The sequence below is a fragment of the Triticum dicoccoides genome, chromosome 3A (genome assembly GCF_002162155.2).
Source record: "Triticum dicoccoides isolate Atlit2015 ecotype Zavitan chromosome 3A, WEW_v2.0, whole genome shotgun sequence".
In the NCBI taxonomy this organism is placed as follows: Eukaryota; Viridiplantae; Streptophyta; class Magnoliopsida; order Poales; family Poaceae; genus Triticum; species Triticum dicoccoides.
In genome coordinates this window covers 552,132,337-552,147,658 of record NC_041384.1, presented here as the reverse complement: position 1 = coordinate 552,147,658, position 15,322 = coordinate 552,132,337, and the positions used below count along the sequence as shown (strand labels likewise).

Sequence of the window (15,322 nt, the reverse complement as noted above, 5' to 3'; positions counted from 1 at the left end):
GGAAAAGCTACGCCAGGCTACCTATTCTGCACAACTCCAAATGAGATAAAACTTCACGAAGAATTTTTATGGAATATTTGAGAAATATTGTAGCAAATAACTACCAGAGGGGCCCTACCAGGTGGGCACAACCCACCTGGGCGCGCCCTGGTGGGTTGTGCTCACCCAGGCCCACCTCCGGGGCCCATCTTCTGGTATATAAGTCATTTTGACCTAGAAAAAATAAGGAGGGGACTTTCGGGACAGAGCGCCGTCATAGACGAAACTTGGGCAGGAGCACTTTTGCCCTCCGGCAGAGCGATTCCGCCGGGGGAACTTCCCTCCCAGAGGGAGAAATCATCGTCATCATCATCACCAACAACTCTCCCATCTTGGGGAGGGAAATCTCCATCAACATCTTCAACAACACCATCTCCTCTCAAACCCTAGTTCATCTCTTGTGTTCAATCTTGTTATCGGAACTATAGATTAATGCTTGTGGGTGACTAGTAGTGTTGATTACATCTTGTAGTTGATTACTATATGGTTTATTTGGTGGAAGATTATATGTTCAGATCCAATATGCTATTTAATACCCCTATGATCTTGAGCATCATTATCGTTTGTGAGTAGTTACTTTTGTTATTGAGGTCACGGGAGAAATCATGTTGCAAGTAATCATGTGAACTTGATATGTGTTCGATATTTTGATGGTATGTATGTTGCGATTCCCTTAGTGGTGTCATGTGAACATCGACTACATGACACTTCACCATATTTGGGCCTAAGGGAATGCATTGTGGATTAGCAATTAGATGGTGGGTTGCGAGAGTGACAGAAGCTTAAACCCCTGTTTATGTGCTATTCCGTAAGGGACCGATTGGATCCAAAAGTTTAATGTTATGGTTAGAATTTATTTTAATACTTTTCTCGTAGTTGTGGATGCTTGCGGGAGGGTTAATCATAAGTAGGATGTTTGTTCAAGTAAGAACAACACCTAAGCACAGGTCCACCCACATATCAAATTATCAAAGTATCGAACACGAATTAAGCCAACATGATGAAAGTGACTAGATGAAATTCCCGTGTACCCTCAAGAACGCTTTGCTTATCATAAGAGACCGTTTTGGCCTGTCCTTTGCCTCAAAAGGATTGGTATACCTTGCTGCACTTTTGTTACTACTATCGGTACTTGCTCGTTACAAATTACCTTGCTATCAAACTACTCTGCTATTTACAATTTTAGCACTTGGAGATATTGCCTTGCGGAAAAGCACTTGTCATTTCCTTCTTCTCCTCGTTGGGTTAGACACTCTTACTTATCGAAAAGAGCTACAATTGATCCTCTATACTTGTGGGTCATCAAGGAGCACCAATGAGGAGGATGAACCCCTCCGTGATCATGTTCCCCTCCAGCAAGGTGTCAGAATAGAGGTCTAGATTGGATCTCGTTGTTCTGGAACTCGCGGCAGCTGGAATTGTGTTCACTCTCCTAGGCTCTCTGGAATATTTGGGTATTTATAGAGCTGAGAGGCGGTGGAAAGGACCTCTGTGCGCCCCAACACCCATCAGGGCGCGCTAGGGGCCTCTAGCGCGCCCAGGTGGGTGATACGTCAATTTTGCATCATGTTTTCCTACTGTTATTTATAATATTTTTATGCATAATAATGCTTTATGGAGTATTTCTATTGCCTTTTCTCTCCTAATATGCAAGGTTTGTACAAAGAGGGAGAATGCTGGCAGCTGGAATTCTGGACCTGAAAAGGCTATGTCAGAGTTACCTATTCTGCACAACTCCAAATGAGCTAAAAATTTATGGAGAATTATTTTGGAATATATAAAAAATACCGGAGAAAATAACTATCGGAGGGGGGCCACCTGGTGACCACAATACACCAGGGCACGCCAGGCCCCCCAGGCGCGCCCTGGTGGGTTGTGGCCAGCCCGGCCCACCTCCGGTGCCCATCTTCTGGTATATAGGTCATATTGACCTAGAAAAAAAATAAGAGGAGGACTTTTGGGACGGAGCGCCGTCGTCTCGAGGTGGAACTTGGGCAGGAGCACTTTTTCTCTCCGGCAGAGCGATTCCGCTGAGGGATCTTCCCTCCCGGAGAGGGAAATCGAAGCCATCATCATCACCAGAAACCCTCTCCTCTTTGGGAGGCCAATCTCCATCAACATCTTCAACAGCACCATCTCCTCTCAAACTCTAGTTCATCTCATGTGTCCAATCTTTGTATCGGAACCTCAGATTGGTACATGTGGATGATTGGTAGTGTTGATTACATCTTATAGTTGAGTACTATATGGTTTATTTGGTGAAAGATTATATGTTCAGATCCATTATGCTATTTAATACCCCTCTTATCTTGAGCATGGTTATCATTTGTGAGTAGTTACTTTTGTTCTTGAGGTCATGGGAGAAATCTTGTTGCAAGTAATCATGTGAACTTGATATGTGTTTGATATTTTGATGATATGTATGTTGTGATTCCCTTAGTGGTGTCATGTGAACGTCAACTACATGGCACTTCACCATCTTTGGGCCTAATGGAATGCATTGTGGAGTAGTTATTAGATGATGGGTTTCTAGAGTGACAGAAGCTTAAACCCTAGTTTATGCGCTACTTCATAAGGGACCGATTTGGATCCAAATGTTTAATGCTATGGTTAGATTTTATCTTAATACTTTTCTCTTAGTTGTGGATCCTTGCGAGGGGGTTAATCATAAGTGGGAGGCTTGTTCAAGTAAGAACAGCACCCAAGCACCGGTACACCCACATATCAAATTATCAAAGTAGCGAACGTGAATCAAACCAACATGATGAAAGTGACTAGATGAAATTCCCGTGTACCCTCAAGAACGCTTTGCTTATTATAAGAGACCTTTTGGCATGTCCTTTGCCACAAAAGGATTGGGCTACCTTGCTGCACTTTATTTATCGTTATCATTACTTGTCTGTTACAAAATATCTTGCTATCAAACTACTCGTTACCGACTATTTCAGTGCTTGCAGAAAATACCTTTCTGAAAACCACTTGTCATTTCCTTCTGCTCCTTGTTGGGTTCGACACTCTTACTTATCGAAAGGACTACGATTGATCCCCTATACTTGTGGGTCATCAGTGCATGGTGGGCCCCACGGGCCTTCCCTCGTGCACTTCCTTGACTCCCAAGTTGTCTTCTGGGCAGAAAAAATCTCCCAAAAATTTCGCTGCGTTTGGACTTACTTTGGTACTGATATTCTGCGAAGCAAAAAACAGCAATTGGCACTGGGCACTATGTCAATAGGTTAATCCCAAAAATGATATAAAGTTGCTATAAAATGAATGTAAAACATCCAAGAATGATAATATAATAGGATGGAACGATCAAAAATTATAGATACGTTGGAGACGTATCAATCACGAACATAGTTCTCAGCCATCAAGCCATACTTTGTAATCATGTATCACATTCGGCATATATTGTAAGAAATATTATCAACCAATCAATCAATCTTCATGATGTGTTCTTCAATGAGTTCTTCATGCGATCCGATCTCCATGTGTGAGTAGTTCAGTAAGGTCATGGGTTCAGGAAAGGCCTTGCAACCCGATGTATTTATTGGATGAATTGAAGGAAATACTTTAATTAACGTCTCGTATGTGTAGCATAAAATTTCTTTGTAGTTGTCTCTTGTCTCATCTGCATTCTTCATCCCTGCAGGTACCCAGGATCTTGGAGACAGAACCACAGAGAGGCTAAGAGCAGGGAAACCGTGATGTCTTATTCTGAACACTGGTGACAGAAAGGTTTAGTACGATAACATGGATACTATCTTTGGGGATTCAAGAGGTGTAATCATTAGATACCCGATGCTTTTGTCTAATTACTGCTATCTTAATTATCAAGGGAACCCAGTGCGGCAGATAGGGCCTTCGGTTAGACAATTGTCTCTTGATGCAAGACGTGTGTCGGTCAAGACATAATTTGGACACATCCCCCACTTCGATACATAGCAAGCACATCTCGATGGATAACTTCCAGGGCACAAATTAATATCATGATGATCCCGACACAGATATATGGTTGTAAGCATAAGTCCTCAACCCATGCATGTTTTTATTATAATTGTTTCTAGTGTCAACTTGATTCCGATTCGGTCAAAATCTGGAATTTAATTCTCTTGCAAAAGCTTGTTAGAAACCCTTGCTTAAAGGGCACCATCCTCTCATGGGTTCGATAACTCAGGGTCACCTCTCGGGAAAAGGTAAGAATCATTTTTGCTCCTTTACCAGATCACTAAAGGGACTAATCTCGTGGCTAATCCTCATGTCGGTTGGGGATCTATAGCCACAAGAAAGCTTTTATGCGAAAAAAATCTCCTTGAAATTTCAGCCTGATCAGAGTTACGGATCTCTGGCAATAAAAGAAATGCTCGGGCTCAGAAAAGTAGTGAAAGCAGAGAGAAACAGAGGGAGATTAGATTCAATCTTGGAGGGGCTCTCACCCTCCGGGGGCCATGGAGGCCAAGGACCAGAGGGGAAAACTCCCACCATCTAGGGGAGAGGTTAATGAAGAAGAATAAGAGGGGGTCTCTCTCCCCCTCTCTCCCGATGGCGCTAGAGTGCCGCCAAGGGAACCATCATGCATCATCGCGATCATCTTCATCAACTTCGTCGTCTACATCAACTCACCTTCCTCCCTCTCTATTCAGTGATCCACTCTCCCGCAACCAGCTGTAATCCCCTACCTGGACATGTTTTTTAATGTTATGCATTATTATCATATGATTTGTGTCATCGCTATTATGTCCGAGTAAATTATTTTTGTCATATGGGTTAATTGGTGAATTGCTATGATTGTTTTGATTTGCATGTGGTTATGTTATTGTCCTATGGTGGCCATCATATGATTGCACACGTGGATCACACCTTAGGGTTAGTAGTAGGTTGATAGGGCTATGCATAGGCCGGCCGGAGTGGCAGCTATTACCGAGGCCGAGTCTAGAAATTGATGCATATGGGATTGAAGGGAGAAAAGTATACCTTAATGCTACGGTTGAGTTTACCTTAATGAATGTGTTACCATTCGCGGATGCTTGCTAATAGTTCCAACCAAAAGTACATATGTTCCCAGTATGGATAATATTATAGCAGTGGTCCCTCCCTCATATAAAACTACAATGGTAATAATCGGTCTAGTAACTAAGCTAATTGCCTAGGGCCAATTCCGCACATCCTACCACCGCTTTTTCCACTCACTATCTTTATTTTATTGCATTTTTATTTAAACAGCACCTAACTTTTATTTATAAGTTCTTTATTATCTTGCAAACCTATCTTTTCATACTTGCAAAGTACTTATAGTTTTATTTAATAGTAAAGCAAAGGTTCGGCGTACGTAAGTTGTATCAGCGGCAGATAGGACCTGAGATAATACCAATCCTATCTTTAGCTCCTTGTGGGTTTGACACTCCATACTTATCACCTCCATCATTGGAAAGAGCTACGACAGTTCCTTGCACTTGGGGATTACCAGCCATCAAGGCATAGAGGATATTCGGCATGTTATCTGTCAATGTACTCATGCTCAGGAATTATGGAACCGCCTAGGTATTTCAGGTCTCATTGATTCGGCGATCCCGGTGTGTAGGTCCGATTCGGTAATTTTTGAACATATTCTTCATTTGATGATGAACAACTGAGTTTATAACCACGTCTGAATGTCAAGCAAGTTCTATCTGTTAAGAGTTGATATCTATGTTGGATTCCATGCCAAGTTACACACAATGACCCCCCCCCCTATTGGCTATGGCCAATTTCAATGTTTTCTATTGCGAGCAACTTCCAGAAGACACTTTCCCAGGTCTCTTGAGCATAATTTGAAATGGTGTAAGCCTGATCCAAGGTTCATTGAACTGAATGTGGATGTTGCATTCTTTCTAGATGAAGGAGTGGGCGTAACTGCTACTATCTTACAAGATGATAGAGGTAATTTCTTGGATACTCAACGCAAGTTTATGCCATATGATGCTGACATAATTACCACAAAAGCAATTAATGGCTATGAGCGATGGTCCGGAACTTGCTCCCTTGGCTTCAACCGGATAGAGGCGAAATCTGACTCTCTTCAAGTGATTAATTTTTGCACTGTGCAAACAAGATGGTGGGATGCGGCAATGGCAATTTTCACAGAGTGTGTGGATGCAACTACAATGATTGGGAAGATCATATTTAACCACTGTTTTCGTACAACTAATGAAGCGGCTCATGTGCTAGCAAACTATAGTTCCTTTTTCTGGAAGTTGCTAGGAAACTATAGTTATTGTAAGAAATCTTTTTTTACTTAGTTGGATGAGCCTCCTGACTTTGTTGTCAGCAGACTCACAGACAATGTAATATTATTTTGATATTAATAAAGCTAGCCATGAAGACATTCCGTAAAAATATAGACACTCCCTTCATTCCAATGAATAAGGCGTGCACGTTTCCTAAAATTCAACTTTGACCATAAATTACGTCAATAATATGTATTTTTGTGACTTAAAAATATACTATTGAAAACTTTGTTTCAATACGAATTAAATGGTATACTTTTTACTACATATAACCCACATTTGATTGGTCAATTTATGATCAAAGTTGAATTTCGGGATGGGTTTGCATCTTATTCATTGGAATGGAGGTAGTAGAAGATAGATAGTACTCCTAGTAGATAGATGTTTAAATGAACGTAATAGGTTAAAGTGAACGTCCTCAAGCAAAACTAGCATGCTTGCCCAATAAACGGCGTCAAGACTGCACCCTGTATGCACACAAGAATAAATGTTGTTGGTGACCGGCCCGTGACAGGTTGAAAGACCTTTTTTTTTTTTGAAATGCAGGTTGAAAGGCCTTGACCGCGCGCGGAATGCCAGTAACCATCCGTACAGTTCACCACAAACACCAGCTAACCGCATATAGATATGAGAGAGACGTGCACGTAGCTAGTAGCTGAATTCAGAGTCTTGCAAGCTGAGCACTAGTTTGAGAGTGTCAAAGAGTATTTAATACTACCTCCTACCTAAAATAAGTGTCTCAAATTTGTATTAAACTTAATGTAAAGTTATACACTAAACTTGAGACATTTATTTTAGGACGGAGGGAGTATTTTAACAAAGCGATCAAATTTGACCAAGCTACTAGCTAGTGCCAAAGTCAGTGTCATCTTCCCTATCCCTTTCCAGTGTACAATCGACGTTAATACCATATCTTTCATGGTGTAAACATGCAGGTACCATGGCATAACGATCGTCAACAGATCATCAACGATCCAGCACAGTCTCTCCTCTGGGCCGGATTAGCGCGCATTAACACTTTTAGTTGGCAGTTAGCAGAAGAGACGTGAAGCACAGACAAGGATGTGGTTCTTCTTCAAATTAAAATCGGAGCTGACTATTATAGCACACACGGCGCACCCCTGGAGTGACTGGACAAACAAATTAAGCAGCAAAAATGGAGGCCACCACCCTGCGGAAGCGGCCGCTCTCGATCAAGACGGCCGCCGGACGCGAAGGGCGGACGGCGGCGGAAGCAGAGCTGGGGGAGCCGGTCAGCCCCTCCGCGAGGCTCGTGGAGGACTTCTACATCATCGTCCTCATGGGCGCCTCCACGCCCCTCAACCTCCCCGCCCTCCGCGCCGGCATCGAGGCCCAGCTCGCACGCTACCCGCACTTCCGCAGCATCCAGGTACGTAGCCTTCCATCGCAGCATCGCCATGCATGCATATGCATGCCTCTCCAGTCTCCATCCACGTACGCCAGGACACAAGTTTCTTTTTTTCTAAGTGATTCGATATGGTCGCCGGTGCAGGTAACGGTCAAGGACGGCGAGCTGCGGTGGGCGCCGACGACGGTGAACGTGGAAAACCACCTGATCCGCCCGACGCTGGACCCGGCCGCCGTGGCGGCCAACCCGGACAAGGCCGTGGAGGACTACGTGGCGTCCCTGTCGACGCTGCCCATGGACCGGTCCCAGCCGCTGTGGGAGTTCCACCTCTTCGACTTCCCGACCTCCGAGGCGACCTCCACCGCCGCGATCCGCGTGCACCACTCCCTCGGGGACGGCATGTCTCTGCTCACGCTCCTCATGGCCTGCACGCGCAGCGCCGCCGACCCGACCAGGCTGCCGGCCATGCCGCCGCTGCCATCGCGCACGGGCGCCATCTACCAGCGACCGCGCCCTTCGGCGGGCGTCCTGGCGTACCTCCTCTGGGTCTGGTCCTTCGTCGTGCTCGCCTGGCACACCGTGGTGGACGTCGTCGGCTTCTTCGCGACCATACTGTTCTTGAAGGATCCGCACACGCTGTTCAAGCGGGTGAACCACGCGGAGACGCAGCGCAAGCGCATCGTGCACCGGAGGCTTAGCCTCGACGACGTCAAGTTCGTCAAGAACGCCATGAAATGCGTAAGAGCCTTTGTTTTCTCATTTTCCTTGAGATGCTCTATGCAATATTCTGAGTGGCATGTTGAAATGTTCAGTATTCTTTAACATGCATGGCCTTAGACCTCACGACTGTTAGCTAAAACTATTTTGTAAAAATATGGTATGAATTTTGCGTACTCTCTTGAAAAATAAAGGCAATTTCCAATGAATAGTAGCACCAGCATTTTAAGATACATCAACCCCTGGATTTAAGAACTAAACTACACGGTGCGTATGTTCTTCATTTGTTGTAGCTAAACTTCTTTCATCTCCTATATCCAAATAGTTAGCCTCATTACTAGATTTTTCTACATATGTGAGCTTTCACGTCACCTCAATTATTGATAGATGTCCGGTCCAAATTGTCTCCATGCGTGCTTCATTTCCATGTGGTCATAAGTTACTTCTTTTGCATTAAACTATCGATGAACCATGTCACCATCCAAATCATGCATGTATTCTTTTTAAGCCATGTATGTATTCATTTACATTTTTGCATTAATCTATAAATTCAAACCATGACACCTCGTCAAGTCAATCACGTCTTCTTTTCGGGATAAGTTTTCCTTTTTTATATATATCATGTTGTCACATACTACTTAGGTTTTGTTGTTTCTAAAATGCAAAATAAGTAGACCTTTAATTTTTTTTCATTAGTTTTAGTTGGCTTTAAAGAACCTATTTATGCATTTGTTTAACACGGTTTCCACGGCAACACGCCGCACTATATGAAAATATACATACAAACTTGTGTTTGACATCGCTTCTTTAGAGCAAGTATAACATGGATGTAGTAGATGGGTTATAAGAGATATCACATCGGATTTTTTTTTCTTTTAGTTAAAGGAGAGAGAAAAGAAGTGGGTTGTAGATTTTTAGTCAGTTCTAGCACGGGCTCCAACACCGTTTAAAAGAATAAAGTGTGCCACATATGAATGACATAGCATGCCAGCATGGCTAACTCTTGTATGAGTGAGCCATTAGATTAGCTATAAGTGACTTGGGAACCATATATAGCCGGTTGTTACATGTACTATTAACCTTATGAAGAAATCCAACCCATCTCTATCTGGTTAGTTGTCAAGCCGCATCAATGTTTGCGTATGCGCATGGCTTAGCACCAGTACAATGAGAAATCGTGTGCTCTAGGATCAAGCACCTTTTAGGAATTTGCGATTAAATGATTAATGGAAATTTTACTTTCCGTACCATCTATTGGTCCATTATATATTTGGCCCTTGAACTCCAATACAAGGCAATACTTAACCTTAAAATTTTAATACCCAGCAAAGTTGGTCCCTAATATTAGTCGAAACGGTGGGACCAATGATGGTGGTAGTCTCGCACGCGTTTAGTACAATTAGAATGATCGTGCGCAAGATATTTCATATTGAACTTTTTGGAGCAAATTTTAGAAATGGTCAATAGTTGAAAGATCACAAATCAGCATTTTGCTTTCCACTGCTTGTTTAGGGCATGTACAATGGTGCTATCTTAGGAGTGCCACGTAGAATAAATGATGAGGTGGAGGAGAGAGAACTCATAAAAAAAGGTTTGTCTTCTTTTATTTAAGATAAGACAAGAGATGATATCTTAGCACAATATATGTCACCATGTTTTTAAGAATAACTAGTTATGAAGATAAGGCTAAAAAATGACCCATTGTATACAGCTTTTTTTGTCATCTCTTAATTAGATGCAAGACCTAAGATAAGACTATCTTATCAACCATTGTACATGCCCTTGGTTCAGTTTGAAGCGAAACAAAACAGCATTGCTTTGTTTTTTCTTCCTGTTATTTTATCTCATTTTTTGCGAATGTGTTATTTATCTATTCAATGCGTGGTTGACCTGTTGCTTGCAAGGAGCAGAACTAACATAGAAAGGAGTACTACATTTTTGTCCTTGTTTGGTGCAGACAGTTAACGATGTGTTGATTGGAGTCACATACGCTGCCCTGTCGCGCTATCACTTCCGAAAGTCGGGTGGTACAAGCTGATTTATTGCTGGTTCCTGCCAGAATAGCTACGGCCCAGCTAACTGTGGCGTTGCTTGTCCCATCCTTTTTATCAGGTGAAACCGACACTCGCAAAGAGATACGCGTGCGCTCAATGCTTCTCGTCAACTTAAGGCCGACCACAAGCCTACACGTAAGACAACAATCTGTCGGTGCATGCTTTTTGAGCATTAACCATGGTCAACATTTCGTTCAACAATTACACAGTTAATGCAGTTTGAAAGTGCTTTCATATACCAATTCGGTGGAGTAGCAAAACTTAATGTAAATGGCATCAATTTTCCATCATGGAGTTTATTTTTCTGACGAACATTTGGTGAAAATGTATCTTGAAAGTTAAAGGCACTGGGGTCGTAAGGATCGCCAAAGATCGAATACACATGAAATCTGTATTTCTTTTTTTGGGGACAAAATGAATTCGGTACTTCCGTAATAAAGCTGAAGGATAGTATGGTTTCTTGCTACCCGTGAGCAGGCATGTGTTGATATGATAAAGTCGGGCAAAGAAAGCCACGTGAAATGGGGAAATGAACTTGGGTTCATCATCCTTCCGTTCTTCATCGGCATGCACAGCGACCCGCTCGACTACGTTCGCAAGGGGAAGAAGGTTGTGGACAGGAAGAAGAGCTCACTGGAGGTGGTATTCACACATGTCGCCGCAGAAGTGATCTTCAAAGTGTTTGGACTGAAGGTAACATTTTGGTCCTTTGTATCACAGTGCTAAGTGCTAAACATTTAGCTATCCAAGAGAAATGCTGGGCGGCTAATTCTCAGAGTACAAGACCAGTGCCTCTTAACTATCCTGTTTTCTAAAGGGGCCGCTGGCCGCTGCACTCATATTTTGAGCCATTTTGAGTTCTTGTTTCTAACGGCGTTGCCACATCTGTCGCGAACAGGCAGCTTCGGCTATCTTCCATCGTATGATCTCCCATACCACCATATCGTTCGCCAACATGACTGGCCCGGTTGAACAGGTGGAGTTTTGTGGGCATCCAATCGTCTTCATCGCCCCTAGCGGCTATGGACCGCCAGAAGTAAGTCCTCCAAAAATATGACTCTGCACTACAGCTAAATAAATCAATGGACATGTTAGTGCCCTGTGTGCACCAGGGTTAAATAAATTAGTTAACATGTCAGTGCCCTACATCATCATATCTCGTCAAGTATTTCCTTGATTAGATGAGCATCGCTGTCACAAGTTGATTACTAAAACAACGTAAATTTTCTACACCAAAAAAAACATACCATGAACTCCCGAATGAAAGGTAACTATGCCCAAGTACAGGTAGGGGTGTTCAAACGCAGGTTTGGTAATCCGTTGAACCAGTACAGGCAAGCAGCGAGGCCATGAGGGTGTTGGGGTCCATACCTCAAAACAGTTACAAGCGAGCGGTTAGGGCCATACATAATGGTTTTACACGGTTGGCCAACCCGCACTTGAACAACCCTGGGTATAGAACTTCTATACCCAGGTATTTATAAGTGTGTGCTGAATTAGTGATGAATAATCAATTTAGCAGGTCGAAGTGTTTTATGGTATAGAGTTTGTGTTAATTCGTAATTAATTGTTTGGTTTGCTTGTGTAGGCCCTAACCGTGAATTATCAAAGCTATGTCAACACCATCATGATAAATCTAGCACTGGATGAGGGACACTTTCCTGACTATGATGAACTTTTGGATGACTTTGTTGAATCCCTTGAGGATATTAAGGATGCAGCTTCACGCCTTGGAATGCATCATGGGAAGGCCTAAAGCTATTTGCATCAGTGCAACATATTCATGATTTCGCTACTGTGCCATTCAATATAACTGATGGACTATACTCCCTTGGTCCAGAACTGTAAGGTGCATAATTAATTAATTATGCTTGCAGTCAACGTTTTAAAACATTGACCACCAGTACATGTAAAAGTACATGGAATGAGTATGCACGAATAATATTATTGTATTTGTCTTGCGAAATTCATTTCTGCTACATATCTTTCACATTTTAACACACATATTACTATAAAAAATTATAGTCAAAACTGTGCATTCGAGACTCTGAAAAGTCACCTGTCTTGCATTTCCAACTAAGGGAGTATGTTTGTGGCAACTAAACCTAGAAACTCAACCAGCACACATCGAGTGAGTATGGCTCAGGATTTCCAAGAGTGAACACTATAGTTAATTTTATCAAATTCCAAGAAAAGGAAAGGACAGACCCAGTGCATAGAAGCTCCCACACAAGGTGGGGTCTGGGGAGGGATTATAGGAACCTAGTCTTACCCCTGCAAAGTGCAATGCAGAGAGGCTGGTTCGAACCCAGGACCTCTTGGCACAAGTGGGGAGGACTTCACCACTGCGCCAGGCCTGCCCTCTTATCAAATTCTAAGAAAGTTGAATAAAAAAAGGTAGGTTGACTATGGACTCACCTTGTGTCATGCGCACAACAGAGACTAAACACCCACAATATTACTCATCTTCTTCAAAGTCCATAAGGAAATCAGTAAGGTTCTCGGACTCATTAATAGCGTCTTTAAGTGACATCTGATCTTTCTTTAACTTTTCCTGGAAAGACAAAAAGAAGCATTATCTGGAATAGAAGTTGCCACAGTTGTGTACGGCGTACTCTGAACACGTATCACCATATAATGATATAAATAGTAAAAAGACTCAAAATTTCCATTAATTTACACACAAAAAGAAACTAAAACACACAATTAGGTAAGACATCCAATATGACCAACAAGAATTTCATTGCCTCAGTGTTACTACGTGCCAAAAGACATAATCAATAATAAAAATGTACCTTTGGTTTTTCGTCCTGCCCAGTAGTCTTTAGAACACTCCAGTTTTGACTCACTTTCCCTTCAACTTCCACAGCCTCATCCCCGCCATCTTCCTCATCCTATAGATAAAGTAGAGATTTCAAGAAATTATCAACTTTGAATAGGAGAAGTATTGATACGACATCTCATCCCACTTATTCGGTGCCCCAGTGTTACAAAAAAACTCAACATCCAGCTCCCCACAAGCATATAGCAAACTGGCTATTTTTCTATTGTTGGGGTTGCACATAATAAAAGAACCCATCCAATATTACAACTACAACTGCACAGTATCTATGTTCCAACCAGTAAAATAGTTCAGTAATATACCTCTAGTGACTCGGGCAGTGTGACAGCTTTGTCAACCTCCTCCTCATCATCACTATCTTCATTGAACTTTCGAAAAGTAGAGAATATCATTGTCAAATGATAAACATTTGATAAACATTTTTAATGTATAAGATATTTAACATATTAGCATAGTTCACATAATTATTTTGTTTTCCTGTAAGATATGCACCGAGGCATTTTTATGGAAAAAAACAAGCACTTCGAATGGACACTCACAGAATGCTCTCCAATATCAACAGCAGTAGCCATGGGATCTTTGACTTCAGGAATGTACTGTCAGCATGGCATAAGATGGATAAGTTAAAGAGAAATTAAAAGACCTATGATATGCAATTAGTTGTAGCCGAATCAGTGGTGCAGTTTAAGGTGTACCGTGATGTCTTGATTGATGTCTTCTTCCTCTTCCATCAAACGTGCATCCAGTTCTTCCTTCGTGATCATTATCCCATGCTGAAAGGAGAAAGTGCAATACATAAACTTATGATACAATTACTCCTATTAGCGACACATGTCACACGATTAACATTTTTAGTGTTGTGTTATATAGTACTAAAGACCCTTAGAAAGTTCATTCATATTTATGGTGTTATGGATCTCCAAAACAGCTAAAAACCATGAATCTAGTAAACCTTAGCTGGCACAGTGTAAAATGCTTTATGTGGGACTGCTGCCCCGTACCTCCATCAAATAAGGTACAACTTCAGGGGTAGGCTCATGAAATTCCGGACTCCTGTAGTCAATCACTTCATCAGGATCCTGAACATAGTTCACAGTCGGGTAAACAGGATCACCACCCCAAACTGCATATTTGAATGTCACGGGATTAAGTCCAAGTTGTTATATACCCAAATATAGTTGCATAAGTTTAAACAAGTCAGACAATTACTTTATTTTATTCTAAGAGTAACATGGTAGCTTCCCTTATTGGATTACACATTATGCAGAGCATATACTGATAATTCAGATGTAACAAAATAAAAATGGTTCAAAAATATTTAAATGCAGAAGTGGCATGTGAATGATGAAACTAAAGAGAAATAATAAGTCACATTGTGTTCAACTCCAACGAGTCCTTTTCCTAGATCAACCCGGTAAGTAGGCAGGAGATAACAATGGTTTCTGCCTTTTGCATTAAGTTCCAGAAATGCATGTTTAAAGCAGTGAATAGAACTATATAAAATTACCAAGCAGCTTCTTCATTGAATACATTCTAAGGCACATGGCACCAGCTCTTGAAACTTAGCTCAAACTAAGTTATGTAGGAAAAAAAATGTAGATCACCCCTAAGGTTTGGGGCCAAGTCAGCACAACTCCCTGAGCTTTAAAACCGTCTAAGAGCATGCTTGGATACGTTTTAGTCCCATGACTAAAAGTAGTGGGACTAAAACTTGCTAGTCTCACCCATGCTTGAATCCAAATACTAAAGAGACTAAAATCTAGTTATTGAGCATTTATTATCCTCCAAACCCTCCAATCCAGAACTAAGGAGAGGAATTAAATGAGGAGAGAGAGAGCTAATACATATTTTAGTAGGTTTCCCATGACTAAAAGATTTTAGCCTCAAGACTAGTCCTAGCCTCTCTTTAGTCAGGGGTGCTTGGAACTTTAGCCTCTAAAAAAGACTATTTTTAGTCAGACTAAAAATAGTCCCTTGTATCCAAGCACCCTCTAAGCAACCCCTCAGTGTAGTAAATGCTGTTTAAATACACCCCACC

At 41.9% G+C, this 15,322-nt stretch overlaps 2 protein-coding genes across 10 annotated transcripts in view; one reads left to right on the top strand and one right to left on the bottom strand.

Moving 5' to 3' along the window:
- Positions 1-7,405: 7,405 nt before the first annotated feature.
- Positions 7,406-12,421, top strand: LOC119269135 (O-acyltransferase WSD1-like). Of its 2 annotated transcripts, none has more exons than XM_037550904.1 (7): positions 7,406-7,692; positions 7,816-8,409; positions 10,346-10,412; positions 10,501-10,577; positions 10,920-11,135; positions 11,341-11,478; positions 12,031-12,421. In XM_037550904.1, the coding sequence occupies exons 1-7, from the start codon at positions 7,459-7,461 to the stop codon at positions 12,196-12,198; spliced, it is 1,494 nt and encodes a 497-aa protein (XP_037406801.1). In that variant the 5' UTR covers positions 7,406-7,458; the 3' UTR covers positions 12,199-12,421. The 2 variants fall into 2 exon arrangements, with proteins under 2 accessions (XP_037406801.1, XP_037406800.1); XM_037550903.1 differs by having other exon boundaries at positions 10,346-10,415.
- Positions 11,110-15,322, bottom strand: part of LOC119269134 (protein PLASTID TRANSCRIPTIONALLY ACTIVE 12, chloroplastic-like) — a 7,253-nt gene continuing 3,040 nt past the window's right edge. For 2 of the 8 annotated variants that reach the window (XM_037550902.1, XM_037550896.1), the window contains exons 6-12: positions 14,286-14,407; positions 13,980-14,057; positions 13,824-13,880; positions 13,587-13,652; positions 13,238-13,336; positions 12,861-12,996; positions 11,110-11,512 (exon numbers count right to left, since the gene is read on the bottom strand). In XM_037550902.1, the coding sequence (XP_037406799.1) occupies positions 12,901-12,996; positions 13,238-13,336; positions 13,587-13,652; positions 13,824-13,880; positions 13,980-14,057; positions 14,286-14,407 (518 nt within the window). In that variant the 3' untranslated portion in view covers positions 11,110-11,512; positions 12,861-12,900. Of the gene's footprint in view, positions 11,513-12,078; positions 12,195-12,501; positions 12,548-12,860; positions 12,997-13,237; positions 13,337-13,586; positions 13,653-13,823; positions 13,881-13,979; positions 14,058-14,285; positions 14,408-15,322 lie in introns of those variants that run through there. The other 6 variants (XR_005133475.1, XR_005133477.1, XR_005133476.1 and 3 more) reach the window with 6 other exon arrangements.

Bases quoted from the DNA above. Each gene is read 5' to 3' on its own strand.
- LOC119269135 (XM_037550903.1), top strand. From the start codon at position 7,459: ATGGAGGCCACCACCCTGCGGAAGCGGCCGCTCTCGATCAAGACGGCC. The intron at 8,410-10,345 runs GTAAGAGCCTTT...TGTTTGGTGCAG, and splicing joins TCAAGAACGCCATGAAATGC to ACAGTTAACGATGTGTTGAT. The intron at 11,136-11,340 runs GTAACATTTTGG...TGTCGCGAACAG, and splicing joins TCAAAGTGTTTGGACTGAAG to GCAGCTTCGGCTATCTTCCA.